At 35.9% G+C, this 22,896-nt stretch overlaps 1 protein-coding gene and 1 long non-coding RNA gene across 4 annotated transcripts in view; one reads left to right on the forward strand and one right to left on the reverse strand.

The window, feature by feature from the left end:
- LOC113253026 (uncharacterized) overlaps positions 1-22,896 on the reverse strand; it is a 257,794-nt gene that overhangs the window by 134,067 nt on the left and 100,831 nt on the right. The gene's annotated exons all lie outside the window — the stretch shown is intronic.
- Positions 1-22,896, forward strand: part of PKIA (cAMP-dependent protein kinase inhibitor alpha) — a 90,066-nt gene that overhangs the window by 11,856 nt on the left and 55,314 nt on the right. The window contains exon 2 of one of the 3 annotated variants that reach the window (XM_057308127.1): positions 7,750-7,816. The exons of the other annotated variants lie outside the window; for them this stretch is intronic. Within the exon in view, the coding sequence (XP_057164110.1) occupies positions 7,750-7,816 (67 nt within the window). The remainder of the gene's footprint in view (positions 1-7,749; positions 7,817-22,896) is intronic. 3 annotated transcript variants of the gene reach the window in all.

The raw sequence follows: 22,896 nt of genomic DNA on the forward strand, positions 1-22,896 counted from the left end.
ACAGATAAAATGGGGAGGCTCCCTTACTTAAAAGCAACAGCTGACTTTTTCTTCCTTCCTTCCTTCCTTCCTTCCTTCCTTCCTTCCTTCCTTCCTTCCTTCCTTCCTTCTTCTTTCTTCCTCCCTCCCTCCTTTCTTTTCTTTCTTTCTTCTTTCTTTCTTTTTCTTTCTTTCTTTCTTTCTTTCTTTCTTTCTTTCTTTCTTTCTTTCTTTCTTTCTTTCTTTCTTCCTTCCTTCCTTCCTTCCTTCCTTCCTTCCTAATACAGTGCGGAAGTTCCTGGGAGAGAACAACTTTAATTTATAAAGAATTGTTAACATTCACTTCCACTAACCGAAGTCTTTGAAGAGCCCGCTAATTATCTAACAATTGAAGACGTTTCTCATTGTTCGTATCATTAAACTGTCTAAAAGGAAAATTAACCTGTAACTCCATTGTATATCATATGCCAATGACTCTTTTTGGTATATGATATCTTTCTATTTTACTGAAGCTCAAATAATTTAGAGAGAACATATAAGCATTTTAATATTCAGGGTCTTGTTCATTACTAGGTGATAGTGATCAGACTTGCTCAATAGCAACACCTTTAAACTGAAATAAAAACATCAAGCCTTAATTATTGTGAAAACTTAAGTAGAAACACCACCTATAAAAACTGCATTGTTAATACACACGCACATGCGTTAGTATGATGAATTTTCGGGCTTAAAAAGTACATAATTTTACATTTTTTAAAAAAAGATTTATTTATTTATTTGAGAGAGAGTGTATACATGTGGGGGTGGTGGTTGGTTAGGGACAGAGGGAGTGGGAGAGAGAGAATCGTCAAGCAGACACTACTGAGCACAGGGCTTGATTCCATGCCCCAATCCCATGTCCGGACCAAGATCATGACCTGAGCTGAAACCAAGAATCAGATGCTTAACCAACTGAGTCACCCAGGCACCCCACTAGTTTAGGAATTTTAATTCAATATGTAAATATGCTAACTTCTGTTGAAATTTCTGTAACTTTAGGGTCAAAATTAATTTGAAGGTTATTGGTGTTATTTTTCTGGTTTCTTATAACTGCTGTCTCAAATAAATGCATTACCAAGACAAAAATATCCCTGGCTTAAAGTTTCTGCCCTATTAATCACATACTGGGATGTCTCTTGGATATCAGTAAAATGATTTATTTTAGAGCGTAGCCTATGGAATGACTTGCCACTTGGCAGGCAACCTTCAACAGTAAAATATACCTGATATTCCAATTTTCCAAATTCATTTAATCACACAAATGTGATCTTAATAAACGATAGGTGACTATTAATGTTTAATCATTCTCCTTATGCCTTTTACCAGTTATTAACAGAATATTAAGTAAGCAACAGTTCTATAGTATTTATTAAGATTTTTATTTAATCTCAAGTGTAATCCATATTTCCTTTTTTTTAAAGATTTTATTTATTTGAGAGAGAAAGAGAGTGAGCGACAGAGACAGCATGAGCTGGGGAAGGGGCAGAGAAGCAGGCTCCTGCTGAGTGGGGAGCCTGACTTGGAGCTCATTCCCAGGACCCTGGGATCATGACATGAGCTGCAGGCAGATGCTTAACCAACTGAGCCACCTTAGGTGCCCTGTAATCTGTATTTCTATAGTACTTTTATATCTACCACCTCACTTGAGAAAGAAGCTTTCTAGGGCTTTTATGTCAGCTTCTAAGTGGAGCAGTCTTTATTTAACATTTTTCACTGAAAAATACTAAATAAAAATTTACATGGTCTAATGAAATGTAAATATTAGAAAATATGAAACATTTGAAATATTCAAATACACAAAAACAGGGATATACTTGAAAACACGAATTTTTAATGTATTTAGGTTATCTATGCTGAACTTTATGTCATTCATCTACATAATAGCTCACACATAACCTTCGCTGTTAATTATTTTAAGATCCTTAAAGTAGGAAACAATATAGAAACTAATTAACTAAAATTTCCTTTTTGAGAAATGTTAAGTGAGAAGAGAAGAATGTTAATAAATAAAGCATATTGGTTTGAATATCACATACATAGAGGAAAATGTTAAATCAATTATCAATAATTAACTTAAGAAATAGAAAGGGTGACCTTTGCTTCCTCTCAATACCAATCTCATTTGGTATTTCCAAACTCATTACAATGTGTATGTATTACTTAAGTGTTTAAGAAGAAATGTGCTGGTTTGGATGTGTTTTGTAACATTTAAACATTGCTGAGTTTTGCTGAAATGTTCAATTTTTATATAGATTTCTGGAAATCCACCTTAGAGGAAGGGAAGTTTTCCCTCATCCTGAAATAATTTTTTTTAAAGTACTATATACTTTCAAAACATTTTTTATATCCATTTTCTCATTGAATTATCCTAACTCTCCAAAGTTGGTACAGCAACGATTATCTTCATTTTGCAGAGGGGAAAAGCTGAAGTTCATGAAGTTATGCAGTTTGCCACTTAAGCAGTACATAGAGTTATTAAGTAGCAGGGCCAGAATTCAGACTAGCTTCATGCCCCAGTCAATCTAGTGCTTTCCTAGATGCTACAAGAACTGAATGTGTATAAGCGTAAGCAGAAAAATGGAAATAGGCTTAGATCTGTTCCTACTTATAAATTTGCCTGTAGACCTCACTGGAACCTGAACCAGGAAAATCTACATGGATTACTTTCATCAACTCAAAGAGGTGGTCATGTTAAATAAGCTTCTAGATTTAATTTAAAAAAACAAAAAAACAACTATATTGTTTTTTTCACCATATTCCAGTTTATGTTTTGCCATTATCAACTTCTTTTCTGGAGAACCATGCCTTCTACTTAAAGGATTGCATTGCTTAATAAACATTGATGATGATAACGGCTTATTTGGGTTAAATAATATACAAATCTAGTTTCATTGACACAATGCTAATATTCATGAGGTTATATCATTTTATTTACACACACACTTATCTAGGTGAAAGTCAAATAGTAATTTTTCCTTCAAACCAGAACATTATTTGTATAATTTGCCACCTAATTGGAGCACTTGGCCATATAATCTATCATTTTAAAAGTTAATAACTAAAATTCACAGCAAATTCTCTTCTGTAACTACATTGGACACTTTTATTGCATTTCTACTAGGTTTCTATTAAGTATAAAATTATTTTAAACAAGTCATTTATAAGATCTGCCTCAGTATTTTTATGCTTCTGAAATATCACCACTATAATCTGCTTTTTAAAATAGTCTGACACCTACCAAGTACTCTTTCACCTCCTACAAGAAAGCAAGAAAAAGAAAGCATTTATGTTTTTAATTTTAGTGAAGGGTTCTTGATTTAAGAATTAGTCATTTGCTGTCATTTGAATTTCAACTATTCTGTAAGTACTTGAGGTTCTTTTTGTATGACTTTTCTGTAGTTTTCACATATATTGCCATTAATTTCATCTTTTGCTTGGGATTAATAAAATCATAAAGTTTATTTTCTACTATTTCTTATTTCCCTTCATTTCAAATACTCAGTGTCTTCTCAGAAACAACATTATGGTTTTGAACTGAATATCAATAACAGATAATACCAGGAAATGGTGATTCTGGTTTTCAGTTAAAAAAAAAAATAAAATGAGAAACTAAAGGAATAGTTACTATAGCATTTTCCCCCTTCCATTTAACTAATCAGCCATTCACATCAGTGAATATTAAATTTTGAGACTATGGATCCAAATACTAAATATTTTACATATTCAGAGAAGTGAAAAATAATACTTACTTTGCTTACTCTGTGCTAAATGCTGTTCTAAAACCAAATAGATTCCCCCTCACAACAACGCTAAGAGGTAGACACTATTATTACCTATTTTACAGATAGGCAAACAGATAGACAAAACGGTTAAGTTATTCATGGTCACACAGCTAGTATTATGGTACAGATAAAGTATTTAAAACCAGTTTAAAGTATCTAAAACCTGTTGTTGCAAGAGTCCACATTCCCAACCCCTATAATGAATATAAGGGTTTTGATCCCTACTATTTGTTATATGCCCATTTACTAGCTTGTGGAAAGAAAGGGAGGGGAGTAGGGGAGGAGGTAAAGAAGGAAGAGCTGAAGGCAGGAGAGATGTCAAAATTCTGCCAGTTTGTTGAAAACTCTGTGCTACATAATGAAGTTCAATTTAGGGTTTTGTAGCATTTTCAACACTAAATAATTTTAAATTTTCTCAAGTGAAGTCTCTGATAATAGTATCAGATGGAGACAGCCAGTGAATTTCTATTTACTAATAATCATAATCGAAATGTTATGGCAGTCTCAGACTTAGAACAAAAACAATTCTGGTAATTTTCACAGCAATAAATCTATCTTAAAATTATTACCAGGGTTTTTTCGCCCTCAGCACTCAGCTTATTTAATTTTAATTTTTAAAAAAGCCCATAAATTTTAGTAAGATTTTAAGTTAGGCTTAAATCGTAGGAAAATTTTTAAAGAAAGTTTAGAATCTGTAACAAAAGGAAAGCACCCTCTTCCCATCCCATGCCCACCTTTGTTCATTTCCACCAGAATTGTTCCATCAAGAAAGGAGGAATTATTCTGATTGGTCAGATTTAATGGACTGTTCACTGAACCCATTTTACTGTTACTGTATGTTTAAAGGTACCTAGCAATGGTTCTCACATTCTTACTTGCCTATAATTTGATCCTGTGAGAGCAGATAAGTGGAGTAAGGATCTTTGAAACCTAGATCTCTGTTTCCTCTCTCTTGCATGCCTTGCCACAGGGGGTGCTTAATCCAGTAGACAATGGACCCTTCTGTCTTTTATAGGCTGTTTCCATGCAGATGAGTCAAGCTCTATTTGAGCCTGGAAAATCTTACATACTCTCTGGTCAACTTCTTGCTTCAGTACGTACTCAGAAAATGGTAACACGCCTCAAGTGTTTACCCTAGCTCTGAATTCGGGCTTATCAGGAAGTAATCCCAAATCTCAGATGTGTTCTGTATCTTAATAGATAATTTGTATTTATAGTTAACATTTACTCTGGATTATTCATATGTTCTTGTGCAATTAGTAACTATTTCTGTCTTCAAGTGCTTAAAACCAGGATAAGCGTGGATTTTAATCAAGGTAGTTTAGAAACTATATTATTTGTTTGTTATGTACTAGCCACTGTCCTAAGTACTGCTGGGAGAGTGCTAAACAGTGGTTATAAACCACACTAATTTTCAGCAATATTGTTAAAAAAGGGTAAAATTCAAACAGGAAGGGGGTACAGAAATCTTAAGCAAAAAAACAAATCTCAGCTTTAATATGCATGGTTGGCATTTTGGAAGTTTAAATCTAACGCAGGAAGTTTAAAATTAATGATATATAGTCAGTCTAGTTGAGCTTTGTTTTATTTAAAACAAGTAATTTTTTTTCAAACAAAGTTGGCAAATCTTTAATAGTAATTATGCAACTTTCCAGTCTCTTCTTTTTTTCTTTTTTCTATTTTATTTTTAAGCAATCTTCACATGCAATGTGGGGCCTGAACCACAATCTGGAGATCAAGAGTTGCATGCTCCCCCAACAGAGCCAGCCAGGTGCCCCTATAGTCCCTTATTTTTTAAAAAAATAGGGTGCCTTGGCTTATGACCTGTGGCCATTTTAATATTTTGAGAAACTAACCTTTAGCATTTTGAAAATTAGGTTTTTTCATTAATGAAAATTATAATGTTTGTGCATCAGTTTATTTCATGCCTCCAAAATGGGATAAAACTTTCCAATTTTAAGTCACAAACCAGTATGTTGTCTATTGATTCTAGGCTTCCAAATTTTATCATAAGAAATGGTAGGTGAGAGGAATCTTCATCTTGAAAACACCCAAATTTGAATTCTGAAATTTATTTTGATTGGTTAGTGATGTAGGGCAAGACATTAGGGTTCAAAGCCAATGGCCAAGAAAGACTTCTTGAGACCTCTTTGATGCAAAAGATGGTTTTATTAAAACAAGGGGACAGAACCCCTTGGCAGAGAGAGCTGCCCTGGGGTCATGAAGAATGACCCATTATATATTTTCAAGATGGGGGTGGTTGGGGATAGGGTAAGTCTTCAGGTATTTTGGAAACAAGGTTTTCAGGATCCTGAAGGAGATAGCTATTGTTAGGAAACGTCATTTATTACTGTTTAGTAGAAACTCAGTCGTGAGTTCCTTCCGATGTATATCAGTAGGTCATATACTTGGGGGATGATTGCCAACATGTATCTTGAGGGGTAGAGATAAAGGAAGTTTCCAAAGGAATTTTTTAAAATTTAATTTAATTTAATTTTTAATTATTAATATATATTATTTGTTTCAGGGGTATATGTCTGTGATTCATCAGTCTTACACAATACACAGCACTCACCACAACACATACCCTCCCCAATGTCTATCACCCAGCCACCCCATCTCTCCTACCCCACTCCACTCCAGCAACCCTCAGTTTTTTTCCTGAGATTAAGAGTCTGTTATGGTTTGTTTCCCTCTCTGGTGTCATCTTGTTTCATTTTTTCCCTCTCTTCCCCTATGATCCTCTGCCTTGTCTCTCAAATTCCACATATCAGTGAGATCAACAGTCAACAAAACCAAAAGACAACTGACAGAATGGGAGAAGATATTGGCAAATGACATATCAGATAAAGGGCTAGTATCCAAAATCTATAAATAACTTGTCAAACTCAACACACAAAAAACAAATAATCCAATCAAGAAATGGGCAGAGGACATGAACAGACAATTCTGCAAAAACATCCAAATGGCCAACAGACACATGGAGAAGTGCTCAACATTACTTGGCATCAGGGAAATACAAATCAAAACCACAAAGAAATACCACCTCACACCAGTCAGAATGGCTAAAATTAAGTCAGAAAACGGCAGATATTGGTGAGGATGTGGAGAAAGGGGAACCCTCCTACACTGTTGGTGGGAATGCAAGCTGGAGCAGCCATTCTGGAAAACAGTATGGAAGTTCCTCAAAAAGTTGAAAATAGAGCTACCCTATGACCCAGCAATTGCAGTACTGGGTATTTACCCCAAAGATACAAATGTAGTAATCTGAAGGGGCACCTGCACCCCAGTGTTTGTAGCAGCAATGTCCACAATAGCCAAACTATGTAAAGAGCCCAGATATCCATCAACAGATGAATGGATAAAGAAGATGTGGTAGGTGTATACACACACACACACACACACACACACACACACACACAATGGAATATTATGCAGCCATCAAAAAATGAAATCTTGCCATTTACAACGACGTGGATGGAACTAGAGTGTATTATGCTAAGTGAAATAAGTCAATCAGAGAAAGAAAATTATATGATCCAAAGGAATTTTTATATGTTAAAGTAGACTTACAGGATCCTGGGGTTTGGGCCAAGATTGCCTTTGGCCCTTAACAAAGTATTAATATTGAGGCAGTTGAGTTCCTAGAGGAATGTCACTCTGCCTGTTTCAAGGACTTGTCAATGGGCTGTAGGTAGTAAGGAAACTTAATTTTTCTTCTGCCTTTGTTTTCCACATCAGTTAGTAGATATTGGTGTCACAGAATCATATGCAGTGACAGGGCATGGTCAAGTTTTTATCAGCATTCATCTCGCACCAGGTTTTGAGAACTTAGTAGTTTTTAAACTACTTTTTCTCCTGACAGGTGGTCTCCGACTCTAAAAATATCTTGACTTATTTATGCATCATTCATTCAAAAAATAGTTACTGATCACATATACTATTCCAGATACTGTACTGGTCACTGGGGAGTCAAGGATGACTGAAACAGTTGTGGTTCTCAAGCATTCCCCAAGGTAATGAGCCTTTGCTTCTTATTCTTCAAGTGACATCAATTCTAAGCAACCAAAAGTAACAGGGATTTGAGTACCATTCAAACGATCATTAAATGTAGATTGGGCCAGATGATTTTTCAAAAACCAGGTTTAATTAAAGAAAGTACAAGAATGTTCTTTGGGCTTTCTCCTTGATGAGCAGTTACCTATTTATCCTTGGGATGTAGTAATAGAACTCACTGAATAATCCATCAACTCCAGTACTATGGTATCCAAAATGAATGATATTTTCTCCAGCCATTGACTTCCAACACACAGCCAAGGCATTTTAACTTTCCTTGCCAAGAAATCACCAGTAAACAACAATGATGGTAGATGTTGACTATTTACTCTCATGGCGCTGAGAAAATTAGTGAGCTACATTTCACTACTTGTCAAGCATTTTGACATCTTGGAACAGAAAGTGCTGTTTAAATATAAAGAGCATTTTCTGTAGAACTGCTGTTAGTCATCCCTGTGAGGAAATGACCTACCAAGTAATAGACCAGAGTATAGGAGAACTGCCACAATACAAGATTGATTTCTGCTAAAGAGACCTTAAAGTAACTACGTGTTTCAATTTGTGGTTGTTTACAATCATTTGTAAATTACCACGGTAAAAGCCCAATATAAAAAACTATTTGGATTCACCTTCCAACACAATTTCCTGGGCATTCCCACCTCCTCCTCCCTTCCCCCCCCCCCCCCCCCACCTTTTCTTTCTGGCTCTGTCTCTCTCAGACCAGGAGAGGGTGGGACTCAGGATTTAATTGAATCAGGAGATCAGAAGGCTTGTCAAAACAATGATTTTGGGGCCCCACCTGGAAATTTGCATTTCTATAAAGTTCCTAGGAAATACTTTTGCTGGTATACATTTGATGAACCACTGCTCAAGTTAAAAAGGGTTTGGAGATTCAGGAAGAGGAATGAGAGACCTCTGAAAACAGCCTCTGTCTTGTTTAGGGAGCTGTCCAAGTTGTTGGGAAGATAATTGCTCCTGCCCTGGGGAGCCAACTGAAAGTAAATGGCCCTCCTCTGAGTGGGTGATTGGCCTAGGGCAGCCAGTACAGCACTCCTACTCTTCCCATTCTTAAACCAAGGTTTACAGTTTAATAAGCCATTTAGCCTCTCTTTACTCAAGTTCTTCCCAAATTCAAAGTAGTAATGGTAATTTCTCTTCTCTGTTATTAAAAAATAAGACAAAGCAAAACAAAACACAAAAATCCTAATGGTACTTTCCCTACATTGGCAGTTCTTGGGATTTATTCATCTATTACTCTGATGTAGTTTAAAGAAAAAAAGCTTTAAAAATTTAGTAAAATCTCTCTCTCCATGAAGATTTTAGGCTTTTAAGCCTAAGTATTTAGTTAAAAATAACAAATACATGTTCTTTACTTCCTGGGGCTAGACATTTCCTTTTCTCTCTCTAAGAGGGAAGAGCTACCAGGGTACAAGTACTTAAAGAGACTCTCTAAAAAGCCCTATCTAATCTGTACCCCCTCCACCGCCACTGGCTCTCCACTTTACTATTCTTTTTAAGGTTTCCACAGCAGGAACACCAACCTCCTTGCTGTGCTTTCAAAACACAGCATTCTCCCATACAAAGACCCTTGCATTTACAATTTTATCTGCTGAAAATGTTCTAGAAAATTCATATGCCTACAACTAGAATTTTATATGTAGGGTATAGTAATAGGATTAAACTACCCTCAAGTCTCTGCTCGAATGCCACCTCCTTAGTGAGGGCTTGATCATCGTATAAAAAATAACTTTTGCACATGAACATGCAAGTGCAACATTTCCTCTTGCACACATTAACACATACATGCTCTTATCCCATCCCTGATATATTTTTCTCCATACATTTGTCTCCATCTGACAGACAATATATTTTAGTACTGGTTTATTTATTGTCTCCTTCACAGCTAGAATGCAAAGTCCATGATGGTAGGGTCTTGGTTTTTCATTGTAGAACCTATAATAATCACTTGCATAGAAGAGCCACTCAGTAAATATTTCTAGAATGAAAGAAAGAAAGGTGATATATTCTTTTTTTTTTTTAAGTTTTATTTATTTAAGTGATCTCTACACCCAATGTAGGGCTCAAATTCACAACCCTGAGATCAAGAGTCAGATGCTGTACCGACTGAGCCAGCCAGGCGCCCTGAAAGGAAATATATTCTTACAATAGATTATTCACTGAAAATTTTGACATCTCTTGTGCTACTTACTCAAATGGCTCTTACACTTCAGTTTTACTTAACCATTGGCTGTTCTTTAGAAGTACCATTGCTCATCATGCATGCTATTGCCTCTGCCTTAAATGTTCATTTCTGAACATTTTTGTTGTTTTTCACACTCGTATGTTTTCTTTAAAAAATGAACCAGATGTCCTGTTTTCCAAAAGTATTTCATGATAAACTTGTTCTTTCTCTGTGTCCCCCTTCTAACCCTAACCCTTATCCTGGCACTTAACCTACTCATTATATTGTCTGTCTAGTTGAAAGTCATGCCAACTTTACTATGAACCACTTGAAAACAGTGTCTGTTCACTGTTTCTAGCATCAAAAGCACAATGCCTGAATGCCTGGCACATGGCAACTACTCATAAATGTTGAATAAATGAACAACAATCTTTTTTTTACCCCCTCATCTTGTTAAGATACTCCTTGTTGCTTTACACTTCTAAAATTGCCCTAGGATATGAGAGTAATAAGGAATGTTCCTGAAAGAGAATAGATAATTATGACAATAACCAGTCTGAAGATCAGCTAAGTCCAAGTTTCAAAACTAGAGTAAACCCCAAACAAGGACAAGAAGAGAGGCATCCAAGCTCATTTAGAGAGAGGTGGTAAGATGCTGGTGTCTACACTGCCATGAAGAAAACCACAGCCATGTGAAGCCTCTAATACTAATGAAAGCGTATCTCTCAGGTATGTGGTAGTAGATCATGATAGAACTCTTCGGAAAACCTGTTTCTGGACTTTACCTCATCAGGCATCACTTGGTGTGTGCTGAGGTAATACATTAATTTTACTATGCAATTGGTTTTGAAACTATTCCCCTAGGGGGAGAAAGATTCTGTCTTAGTCTGGTTTTCCTGCTTCATCAAAATACTACCAACTGGGTAGTTTCTAAACAACATATTTATTGCTCACAGTTCTGGAGGCTGGGAAGTCCAGGATTAAGGTGCCAGCATGGTCACCTGCCAGTGAGGGTCCTCTTTGGAGTTCATGAGCCGGTACCTTCTCTCTATGTCCTCATATGGTAGAAGGGGCAAAGGATCTCTCTGGCTCCTCTCTTATAAGGCACTAATCCCATTCGTAATGTTCCACCCTCATGACTTCAGAAACTTCCAAAGGCCCCATCTACTAATGCTATCACATCAGACATTAGGATTTCAGCATACAAATTTGGTAGATACACAGATACTCAGACAATAACAGATGCTTAAGGGTCAAAGCTTGTTCTAAAGTTTGTAGCCTGGGAGATAGGCAGAATCTGGAGATGTTCAGCTGGTATGTAACTTAGTCTTACATGTTTGAAGATGGTAATGACCCATCCCAGCAGACAGATTGTGCACACAATTGAGAAGAAACAACTGTGCTTTGTGTTTGCCTTGGCAGAAAAGTGTTACATCTGTTTCTCCTATTATCTATGACTATATTATGCATAATATTAACAAGACACTTAAATACAGGAAATCTGAACCAAAAATGATAGACAAAAAAAAAGGAAATAAGGGAAATAAGGTGAGTGAGTATTGAAAGGCAGAGGTGGTCTATTAGTAGGCCTGGAAATCAACTGTAAGTAATTTAAGTTGATTAAACACAGCATAGAAAATGCAGAGGAAAAGGTTGGTGAGATCAACTAACAGGCAAAGCAAATAGTTTTCTCAACAGTAACATTTTTGCTATATCAGAGAAGAAAGGCTGTACATGATAAGAGATTGAGAAAATAAGTACACCAATTCCTTTCTCAGAAGGCTAGAGCTAAGGTGAAAATGAGAACTCCACTTCAGTGTAAGCAAGGAATCACTGTCAAGAAATGACAGTTGTATAGAACAAGAAAAACTCAGAGGCATGAACCAAGAGATAAGAACTTGCCTGGTTTATTCATAAATAACTGGACTCAATTTACCTTGGTTCTTATATTTCTTGGGAACTGGTAAGTATATTCTCACTGTAGTACTTGTTGTCTCTCACCTGCGTTAAAATGTGCAATATTCAACATCAATAACTGACTACTTAGTTTGTCCTGTATTTCTTGAACCAATTATTTTAAACCAGCAGTAAATAAGCTGTGGCTTCCAGGCCAGATCCTTGCTTGAACTAAGAATGATTATTATGTTTTTAGACAGTTGTAAGAAAAGACAAAGAGAAAAAAAGCAGAGTAGTGGATAGAGACCTAGATAGCTCACAAAGACAGAAATATTTGTTGCCTGGAGGGTTTAAATTTTTAGGGATAAAATTAATATTCACATTCATTTTATATATGTAAATGAATATAATAAATAGATAATGAATAACAAAAGAATATTATACAGCTATAATGAATGTGAAGATTTATATATACACAATTCAATATATTGTAGGAGAACAATTTTGTCTTATGCGTTGTAGAATTTCATATCCTATAGGGTGGACTGCTGGATAAGAGAAAGAGAAAAAAATATTTACTAGTTTCATAGTTCATTAGGGTCAAGAAGAGAGAAGAATGAGCCAAGTTCACTTCATTTTTGCAATTATAACATCACGAAGAAAATGAAGTAAAAAATGTAAACCTGATTGTGAGAGATACATAGAAGGAATGAATGAAAAAGGCAATGAAAGGGTATAAATCACTTCTTTGAGAGCTCTAATGGTAGGAGAAAATTAAGAAATAGTAATGTAGGTCCTGTGGGTATTGGTAGGTTGTCTTTCAATCTGAGATTTCTCTGCTATCTCTGCTGCTGTCCCTGCCCCAAACAAGTGTCAGAGAGGATGAGAAGTCTATCTTCAAAGCTCTTGCTAAGAGAGACGTTGAACAAATAGACCCACAGAAACACGTAAATGTATATCTATATCTCTTTTGGGTGGTAGTATTAAATAGCTTCTTCTGTTTTTGTGTGTAAAACACTTCAAACATGCTTCCTCTACTTAGATGCCCATAGGGCCAAGCCAATTGGGCCAGGTCACAGGTAAGAGAAGGAAGACGCCTGTGGCAAACTGGAGAGATTGTGCCCTTCCTAAAAGAATTAAAATTATATTAAATTCAAAGAAAAGAAATAAAGCATTTAGAAGTTTTCAACCTATTCTCTCTTTTCTATCAACCTCACCTCTTTTTTCTGGCAGCCGAAGGGGAAGGAGGACGCCTTTTAGTTGTTACCTTTCTTGAAACAGGTCAGTCTAACCTAATTCAGCCTAACCTCAACATTCTTGCATTTCCCCTGTGAATCCATCTACTATCTCCATCTAACTTTCCAAATTCCTACTGATGACAATAGTCACCATTCTTAGTCACCATTTATTGAGAACTTAAATACATACTAATTTATTTTTTCAGTGGCATTTAACCCTCATAAGTATTGCCCACATTTATCCAAATAAAAATAAAGAGACTTAGAGGAGGTTAAGTAATTTGTCAAAAGTTGTACAGTTAGCAAGTGGACAGGTCTAGGATTCAGGCACAAAGGGTTCAACCTCATGCTCTTAACCGTGAAGTTTAACCCTCCTGGAAGAAGTTAATCACTATTCAAGGGAAATGAGGGGCAGGTGCTGGCTCCCTTTGTACAACAGCTGCCAGAGGGGAAGGTTTAATGGGAAAGTATTCCCACTGAACTTTTCTGTTTCTTTAACTATTGTGTTAAACAGTAACACATCCTTGTTAAACATAATCACTCTCTCTTTTTTTAAGTAAGCTCTATGCCCAACATGGGGTTGAACCCATGACCCCAAGATCAAGAGTCACATGCTCTACCTACTGAGCCAGCCAGGCACCCCAAACATAATCTCTTTTTGATTCAAACTTTCTAATTACTTCAGAAACTTCAGTGAGTAATTTACATTTCGTACTTTTTGTCTTTAACTTTCAGGACTTTTAAGAAAGGATAATACCGCTTTCTTTTAAATGGGCAGATAATTCTGTAATTTTCTCTATATATTTTAATGTGAACTTTTATTAAAGTATTGCAAATTACCAACTGTAGTATACTTTACATAAATATATCACTTTCCTCAACATTGACTTAATGTGAAATATAGCTCATATTTTTTTCTGGTTAGTCCAGAATTATTCAAATGATGAGTGGCAAAGACATGTTTTAACACTGGTTTTCACTAACTCTAATTTCCATGTTCCTCATGAATAAACTAAGTTTTCTTTATTCTTATTTTCTCACCTCTTCCGTTCAATTGAAATTTGGATTTTTCAAATGATTCCCCTACCATTTCCAACAGAAATTTAGCTTTCTCTTTCTCTAGTGAAAGAAAGCCAATCTGCTTCTTACATTTATGTCACGTTCTGATTATTATTCTACCTCTTTGTCCTCCCCAAATTTGAACTTAATGTTAGGAAGTAATGTTGGCTATCTCTCTGTTTCAAGCCACTGCTGTATCCTCCAGAAACAGTGCCCACTTAACACCTTCCTGAGAGGTCAACTGTGGCTCACCAAACTCCTTATCATTTTTATAGTTTCGTCATTTCTCTCTATGCCATGACCTCATTTTTCATCCATATCTCAAAATTCAAACTTCTAGGGCTCCAGTGCAACAATAATCAGGGGTCTAATGAACTTGAGATAACCAGAAGTTCAAATATTGTAAGCATTAGTAATATAAAAGTCTAACTCCTATCTGTTCTGCAAATTAATATATAGCTAATATTAAAATTTGTAGTCTGCTTTTTTCCAAAATGTATTATATGCCTATTATACACCAGGCACTGATTCTCTTGTTTCCTTCTTTTCCCAATTAGTGACAATTTTAAAAAAACAATTTGTTTTCCAAACACTGAGTGACAACGTAGGTTTAAAAAAATGCTGTGGTATATGCTGTTAAACAAAATACAACTGAGCAAATTTGAAGATCTAATTGGCTTTATTCAACAAGCCATGAATCAGGCAGCATCCCAACTAGCAAATAGAAGGGAACTCCAAGAGCTGATGGAAAGGAAAGATTGTTAAAGGGATAAAGGGGTAGAACAGAGAAATCATAAACAAGAGAAAGGATTATTTCAGGTAGGGTGGATTACCTCACTAGTGCTGACCAGGCAATTTCAGACTGACTGGTTAATTATATTCCTAGGAGAGGTTGAAACTGCAGTTAGGTTAGGTCGATTATTAAGTCTTGGTTTACTGACATAGGGCTTAGCCCAGGTAACTCCTTTTTGTGTGTGTTGTTTTTTTTTAACAGTACCAAATACCCAGTTGTCCCTCCTTCCCATCCTTACTTTTATATCCCCACTCCTACTATCATAGTTTAAATTCTGTTACTTTTCACCTTGGCCCTTTTAATAGTCTCTTACCTACTTACTTACTATTTTTTCCCTATCTGTTAATCTTCTAAAATACAGTAATAACAATTGTGAGGAATGATGTACATAATTAGACGGCTGCTTGCTTCGCTTAAGGACACTTCAAAGATACAGAATATTGGAGAGGGGTCCCTCACCACCTGCTGACTTATGCCCAAGGTCTCAGAAGCTGGAATTTCTACCTTCAGAAATGGGAGACCCAGCACAGAAGTGGAATGAGAACGTGCCATCGAAGGGCTTATGAACCTTTTGATGACTTCTCAGAAAATGTATATATACATATACATGGGCACAGAATTTTCAGTGTGATTTCAAAGAGATTCTCAGAAACCCTCTGTGTCTTGAACACAGGGAAAAGAACTCTTGTTCCAGACATTCTAAAATTTACTTTTGAATAATGTAACACAACTCTTTCAACACAAATCTGAGAGCTGTGTACTTGGACCAAGTTGTTTATATCCCTTATAGTACTGTTTCTGCCAAGTTGCCCCATCTGCTTTTGGCTTGCATAATACACAACAGCAAGAATTTCTTTTCTACTCGTAAAGGTTTTCTTCCATCCCTTATACCTAGACTATACAAATGCACACAATGTCTTACATATTATTTCATAGGTTACCAGATGCTTGGAATCCAGCATAAAGTTCCATGGACTAGGCTAACAATGATCTATAAAGAATAAACTAGTTCTTCGTAAACCAGACTCTATATATTTTTCACACTCCCTGTTTCCCAGTTTTGCTCTCTTATCATTTCATAAATTCTTTTGGTGTTTCTTCTATGTCATTTGCACTAATATGAAACAAAACAAGATGTTTTTATTTTGTCTATACCTTCAGAAAAGTGTTATAAATTAGGCCTAGAGGCTAGCATGGGGGTGCCAGTGATAATCAAAATGAGAAAATCTCTTAATGGATGTGGTTTTCCTCCTTCAGTTACCTGGAGATTGTTTTCCAGTGCTAAAACCAGAACATACTGAATTTAACTCTAATTAAGAGAACGAGTATTAACTTTCATTATGATTTTGTTTCCTCTAACATTTCTCTGTCATTTCATTGACCGTAGAAAAATCCAAAATACACTCCTTAGCCTAGCACTTCAGGTACTTCAACTGTTCCCACCTATTGCTACAGTTCCAGCAACTCTTCTACACGTAGGCCCATGCTGCTGTCAAACCACACAAGCCTGTCTTCTTCTTTTTTTTTTTTTAAGATTTTATTCGGTTTATCAGAGAGAGAGAGAGAGAGAGCACAAGCAGGGGGAGCATCAGGCAGAGGGGGAAGGAGAAGCAGGCTCCCCACTGAGCAAGGAGCCCAATATGGAACTCAATTCTGGGATCATGACCTGAGCTACAGGCAGACGCTTAACCGACTGAACCACCCAGGCGTCCCCAAGCCTGTCTTCTTCCAAGTGCTAGTGAGTTTCCTAATCTTTGTGCCACTTTTCATTCTACTGATTATGCCAGGAATTGATGTTCTCAGATGCAGTGCCTATTAAAAACATCATTATAACGTAATAATACATTAGACAAAAAATATTAAATGTCACCTAAAGATGGCTATGTTATTATAAAACTGGTATGTATGTATGAATATATATATTCATAATCTTTCAACATTAACCTCACCTTCTACATTCTCATAATACTTAAGATATGCTTTGCTTTATATTTTTTAGGCCATTGTATATAGTACTCTCTCTACCTGGAATTTTCCTTCCTCCATATTTCATCTGCCTGTTATCCCTTTCCCATGTAATGACTTTATTTGGGGAAGGCTGGTTTCTACCCTTCTCATGAGCTCCCCTCGCATCCTATCCAACTTCTATTATATTACACCTTATTGTACCTCCCTGCTCATTGTCTTATTTCATCACTGTGTCCCCAATGCCTATACAGCACCTAGCATGTAGAAAGCATCAAATGAATGAAAGTTGGTGATATTGAAATATAGGTATAATTGGGGGCACTTGGCTGGCTCAGTCAGTAGAGCATGCAACTCTTGATCTCAGGGTTGTGGATTCAAGCCCCACATACAGCATACAGTTTTACTTAAAAAAATAAAATACAATAAAACAAAAATATAGGTATAATTGGTTTTGAGGAGTTAAATGATACTAGTTATTGAAAGTCGTAAAAATACTTATACCTTTGACCACCTACTCCAGGAGTCAAAAATTTAAATGCTTTCAAGGGTCACACAAGTTATGTAAATGTACAGTGTGGCCTGAGGGAGGGTAGTGGAAACAGGATACCATATATGCCTCACCTAAACATATTCAATTTCACCTTTTTATAAATACTGTAAATACAAGCCAAACAAATCATAACCCTTGTCTCACTCTTATTAAATTGTACTAAAGAGGGGCGCCTGGGTAGCGCAGTCGTTAAGTGTCTGCCTTCGGCTCAGGGCGTGATCCCGGCGTTTCAGGATCGAGTCCCACATCGGGCTCCTCCGCTGGGAGCCTGCTTCTTCCTCTCCCACTTCCCTGCTGTGTTCCCTCTCTCACTGGCTGTCTCTCTGTCACATAAATAAATAAAATCTTTAAAAAAATTGTACTAAAGAAATAATTCCTTAGAAGAAAAATGCATATTCATAATAATATTACTTGTGAATTTATCTGTAAAAAGGGGGGAATGATCACGAATTAAATAGCTAGTAATAGAGAACTTATTAAATTAAATGTGGATTATATCCACTAAATGTCATATATTCTTTAATATTAAAATAATCCCCCAAACTATGTACTAAGGAAAATGCTTTCACTATTGAAAATAGTGGAAGGGATAAAGGAAGACTATATGTTTGCTATAATTGTGACCATGTAAAAATGTGCATCCTTGTTAAAAAAGAAAGGATTATGCAAAATGAATATAGTTATATTAGGGTGCTCAAAATGAAATGATTTTTTTTAATTTTTCATTTAAATTCAAGTTAGTTCACATATAGTATATTATAAGTTTCAGGGGTAGAATTTATTGATTCATTAGTTGCATATAACACCCGCTGCTCATTACATCAAATGCCCTTCTTAGTCCCCATCACCCAATTACCCCATTCCCCACCCACATCCCCTCTAGCAACCCTCAGTTTGTTTCCTATAGTTAAGATCCTCTTATGGTTTGCCTCCCTCTCTGTTTTTATCTTATTTTATTTTTCCTCCCTTGCCCATATATTGATCTGTTTTGTTTCTTAAATTCCACATATGAATGAAGTCATACGGTATTTGTCTTTCTTGGACTTATTTCACTTAATATAATACCCTCTAGTTCCATCCACGTCATTGCAAAAGGCAAGATTTCATTCTTTTTGATGTTGAATAATAGTCCTGTGTGTGTGTGTGTGTGTGTGTGTGTGTGTGTGTGTGTGTGTGTATACACCACATCTTCTTTATCCACTCATCTGTTGATAGATATCTGGGCTTTTTTCCATAGTTTGGCTGTTGTGGACATTGCTGCTATAAATGTTGGGTTGCATGTGCCCGATTGAATCACTATGTTTGTATCCTTTGGATAAATACCTAGTAGTGCAATTGCTGGGTTGTAGGGAAGCACTATTTTTAACTTTTTTTTTTAAAGATTTTATTTATTATTTGACAGAGAGACAGCCAGTGAGAGGGGGAATACAAGCAGGCGGAGTGGGAGAGGAAGAAGCAGGCTCCCAGAGGATGAGCCTGACGTGGGGCTCGATCCCAGAACGCCGGGATCACGCCCTGAGCGAAAGGCAGACGCTTAACGACTGAGCCACCCAGGCGCCCCTATTTTTAACTTTTTGAGGAACCTCCATACTGTTTTCCAGAGTGGCTGTACCAGTTTGCATTCCCACCAACAGTATAAGAGGGTTCCCCTTTCTCTGCATCGTTGCCAACATCTGTTGTTTCCTGGGTCATTAATTTTGGCTATTCTTACTGGTATGAGGTGGTATCTCATTGTGGTTTTGATTTATATTTCCCCAATGTCGAATGATATTGAGCACTTTTTCATGCATCTGTTAGCCATTTGTATGTCTTTGGAGGAATGTCTGTTTGTCATCTGTGAAGAGTGGCAGTTTAACTTCTTTGCTGATTTGGATGCCTTTTATTTCTTTTTGTTGTCTGATTGCTGAGGCTAGGACTTCCAGGACTTCCAGTACCATGTTGAACAATAGTGGTGAGAATGGATATCCCTGTTTTGTTCCTGATCTTAGGGGAAAAGCCCTCAGCTGAGCTTTTGAGGATGATATTTGCTGTGGGTCTTTCATATATGGCTTTTATGATGTTGAGGTGTGTCCCCTCTATCCCTATATTGTGAAGGGTTTTGTTTTTTTTTTTAATCAAGAAAGGATGCTGTATTTTGTCAAATGCTTTTTCTGCATGTATTGAGAGAATCGTGGTTCTTATCCTTTCTTTTATTAATGTGGTGCATCACGTTGATTGATTTGATATTGAGTCACTCCTGCAACCCAAGAATAAATGACACTTGGTCATGGTGAATAATCGTTTTAATGTACAGTTGGATCCTGCTAGCTAATACGTTGGTAAGAATTTTTGCATCCATGTTCATTAGGGTTATTGGTCTGTAATTCTTCTTTTTATTGGGGTCTTTGTCTGGTTTGGGGACAAAGTAATGCTGTCCTCACAGATTGCGTTTGGAAGTTTCCCTCCCATTCTATCTTTAGGAACAGTTTCAGAAGAATGGGTATTAATTCTTCTTTAAATGTTTGGTAGAATTCCCCTGAGAAGCCATCTGGTCCCAGACTCTTGTTTTTGGGAGGTTTTTGATTACTGATTCAATTTCTTTGCTGGTTATCAGTCTGTTCAAATTTTTTATTTCTTCCTGTTTCAGTTTTGGTAGTTTATATGTAGGAACGATTTTTTTTTTTTTTTTTTAAGTTCAGCATTTAATTATTCTGTTGTTTCCCAATCCCAATCTCTGGAGAAAACTTTTGAGACAATCTTTCAGAATCTTAGAAGATGATACCTAGCAAGCAGAACCAGGTTACTTTGGGTAAGAATTAAAGAATATGAATTGTGAGCTAAGCTAGAAATATCATTGTCATAGCAACCTCCGAAGATTTCATAGAAAAGGCATGGCTTGGGCTTTTTTTTTTTTTTTTTTTTTTTTAACGGAGATGACAAACAAGATCCCTTTGGAAATAGTTCTGATAAGATACAGTAAGTTTGAGAATGAGTTTTACTGAAAAATTGTGATAAACTGCCATAAACTTAAGATCAAAAGTGAGAATCCTTAGTTTAAGCTTAGCACATTTTGTGTACTGATTACGTTTTAGTGATGTAATGCTGATGTGATGCCAATCTTCCCTGCATATAATAATTTATTTTTTAATAATATTAATAATAATATAATTCTATAATGATAATAATGGTTATTCTTAATTAAGCTTAGTTCTTCTTGTCAAGAGGGATTTGATGTATTTTTCTAATTCTTTATAAAGACTCAGTTATGTGTTTTCAGTGTTCTTCTGTGATACTTTTTGTAACCTCCTGGAAACAGAGGCCTATGGAAATATTGTCACCATCAGTGGAAATTGTTATAGCTTCTTCCTTGGAGAGAGTTTATTCCATCAGTCTCATTGCCTCACTTGTTAAGCTGATTTGCCATCCTAAGTGACAAATCTTTTCCACATCCAAGCTTCCTGCAAGGATTTATATATTTAATCCCATTCTGTTTGAGGTTATATCAAGAATGCCCCTTAGATTATTTTATGAAGACTGGTTTGCTGTAGTTTGCAAAAGCTGGCCCAGCCTACTGGCCATGTGGTGTTTTGAAGGTTTCCTGAATGGCTAATGAAATCCATGGCTTTGTATAGCAACTAATGTACTAAAACTGCTAATTTTTTGATCATGTTAAAAACCATGAAGGTTACTTGACTTCACTTGGAAAATCTGTCTCTCTGATGGCATACTCCAGTGGTGATAACTTTGGCATCTTGCACAAATAAGTACCCTAGATGTATGGCCATATAGTTAAGGAGGAAGAGATTGTCAGTAAATACATTAAAGAGGATAATATTAATTAGCATTTTTTTCAGTTGAGATAAACTTATGTAAATCTGGGTTTATCATAAATAGCAATATACTCCAAGTATCATATTTCTCATACCACATACAAAATGTTGAGACTAGCTTTCTATGTAACAATAAAACAAAAACAACACATATACATAGTTAAATCATCTATTATCTCAAAGTAAGGACCTGTGTGGCGGCATCAGGAAGCATTATTAAGTGAGCCAAAATTAACAAGTCGTGGGGCTGAGTTTGAAACCTGTGCAATTTAGGCCTCATCTCTGAAACCGGCTCCGGATTATCTTTAGAACTAGTACCTGTCCACTCAGTTTCTAAACGAATTAAATATATACCATAAATATCTCGGTTCTTCTAGCCAATTTATTACGTTTTCTGAAGCCACTGGTAAAACTAACTTTTTAACCATCTCCTGAGAACAGAGGTCATGTTATAAATAAATGGAAGTGCTGCCTTCTATTTACATTTTCCACAAAATTACGCCTCAGATTTTTAAAGAAGTATTTAGTTCTTATGATAGTGTATGAATGGGATCTGTCCACTCATTCATTCAACACTTACTTAGTGAGCTGCTGCTTGATATAAAAGATCGTTAGTGAGTTAAAAAAAATGTTTGAGGGGTTTCCTGTCCAGGTAGTCATGCAGCTAATCACCACTCATACTGACTTTTTGAATCAGAAAAAAAAAAAAAAAAGGAGTTGAACCAGTATTGTGAAATTTTGCACACAAATGGTCATCGGGAGCAGAGAACGGAAGATGGTATTCACTGAAAAATATGTGACTACTCTATAGTCGAGTAATATGTATCTTAATCATCTACCTTTCAATTTAGGAAAAATTAATCTAACAAATCATTCTGTAAAACCCTTACTGCTTTGACTCAGATAAAACCTGCTGCTAATTTGAGGCTTTCTAAAATTAAAGTCATAAGATAAGTTGAGTAATTAATAACCTTGAAATTTAGGAAAGTGACTGACGTGGACTAGCCAGGATGTTGTTTGCAACAGTTTGATTTATGTAATCTTGCCCTAGTCACTCTTTTAAAAATCAGCCTGACAATAAAAAAATAAAGTTCTACCTTCAAATATTAGTAAGCCTCCTGATGAAGTTTTCCATATTAATCTGAATTGATTTATAAAATGTGATAAAGGAATAGGGGACATCTAAATTTAGTTTCTTTAATTTACTAAACAGCAGCATACTTTGTCCAATTTACTTAACTTCAGAATTTTCATTTTTACAGTTTAAACCAGGAAAAGCACCTTTATTGGCCTATTTTCTTTTCTAAAATTCTAATATAGGTTGTTGTTAAGTATCTTCATAAAATTATTAATAAAATGTTTTCTAAAGTATCTTACCTGAATATTGAGATCAATAGCTATGAAATAGCTGAAGTTTCTCAAACAATTATAACAAAGTAACAAAGTATTACTTCTAAAGGTATATCTCAGGAAGGATTAAACTGCATAAATATAATGTTTAATGCTCTTTCTCTAAAGATAAGAACTTTCTATCAGAAATATGAA

The sequence above is a fragment of the Ursus arctos genome, unplaced genomic scaffold (genome assembly GCF_023065955.2).
Source record: "Ursus arctos isolate Adak ecotype North America unplaced genomic scaffold, UrsArc2.0 scaffold_6, whole genome shotgun sequence".
Classification (NCBI taxonomy): domain Eukaryota; kingdom Metazoa; phylum Chordata; class Mammalia; order Carnivora; family Ursidae; genus Ursus; species Ursus arctos.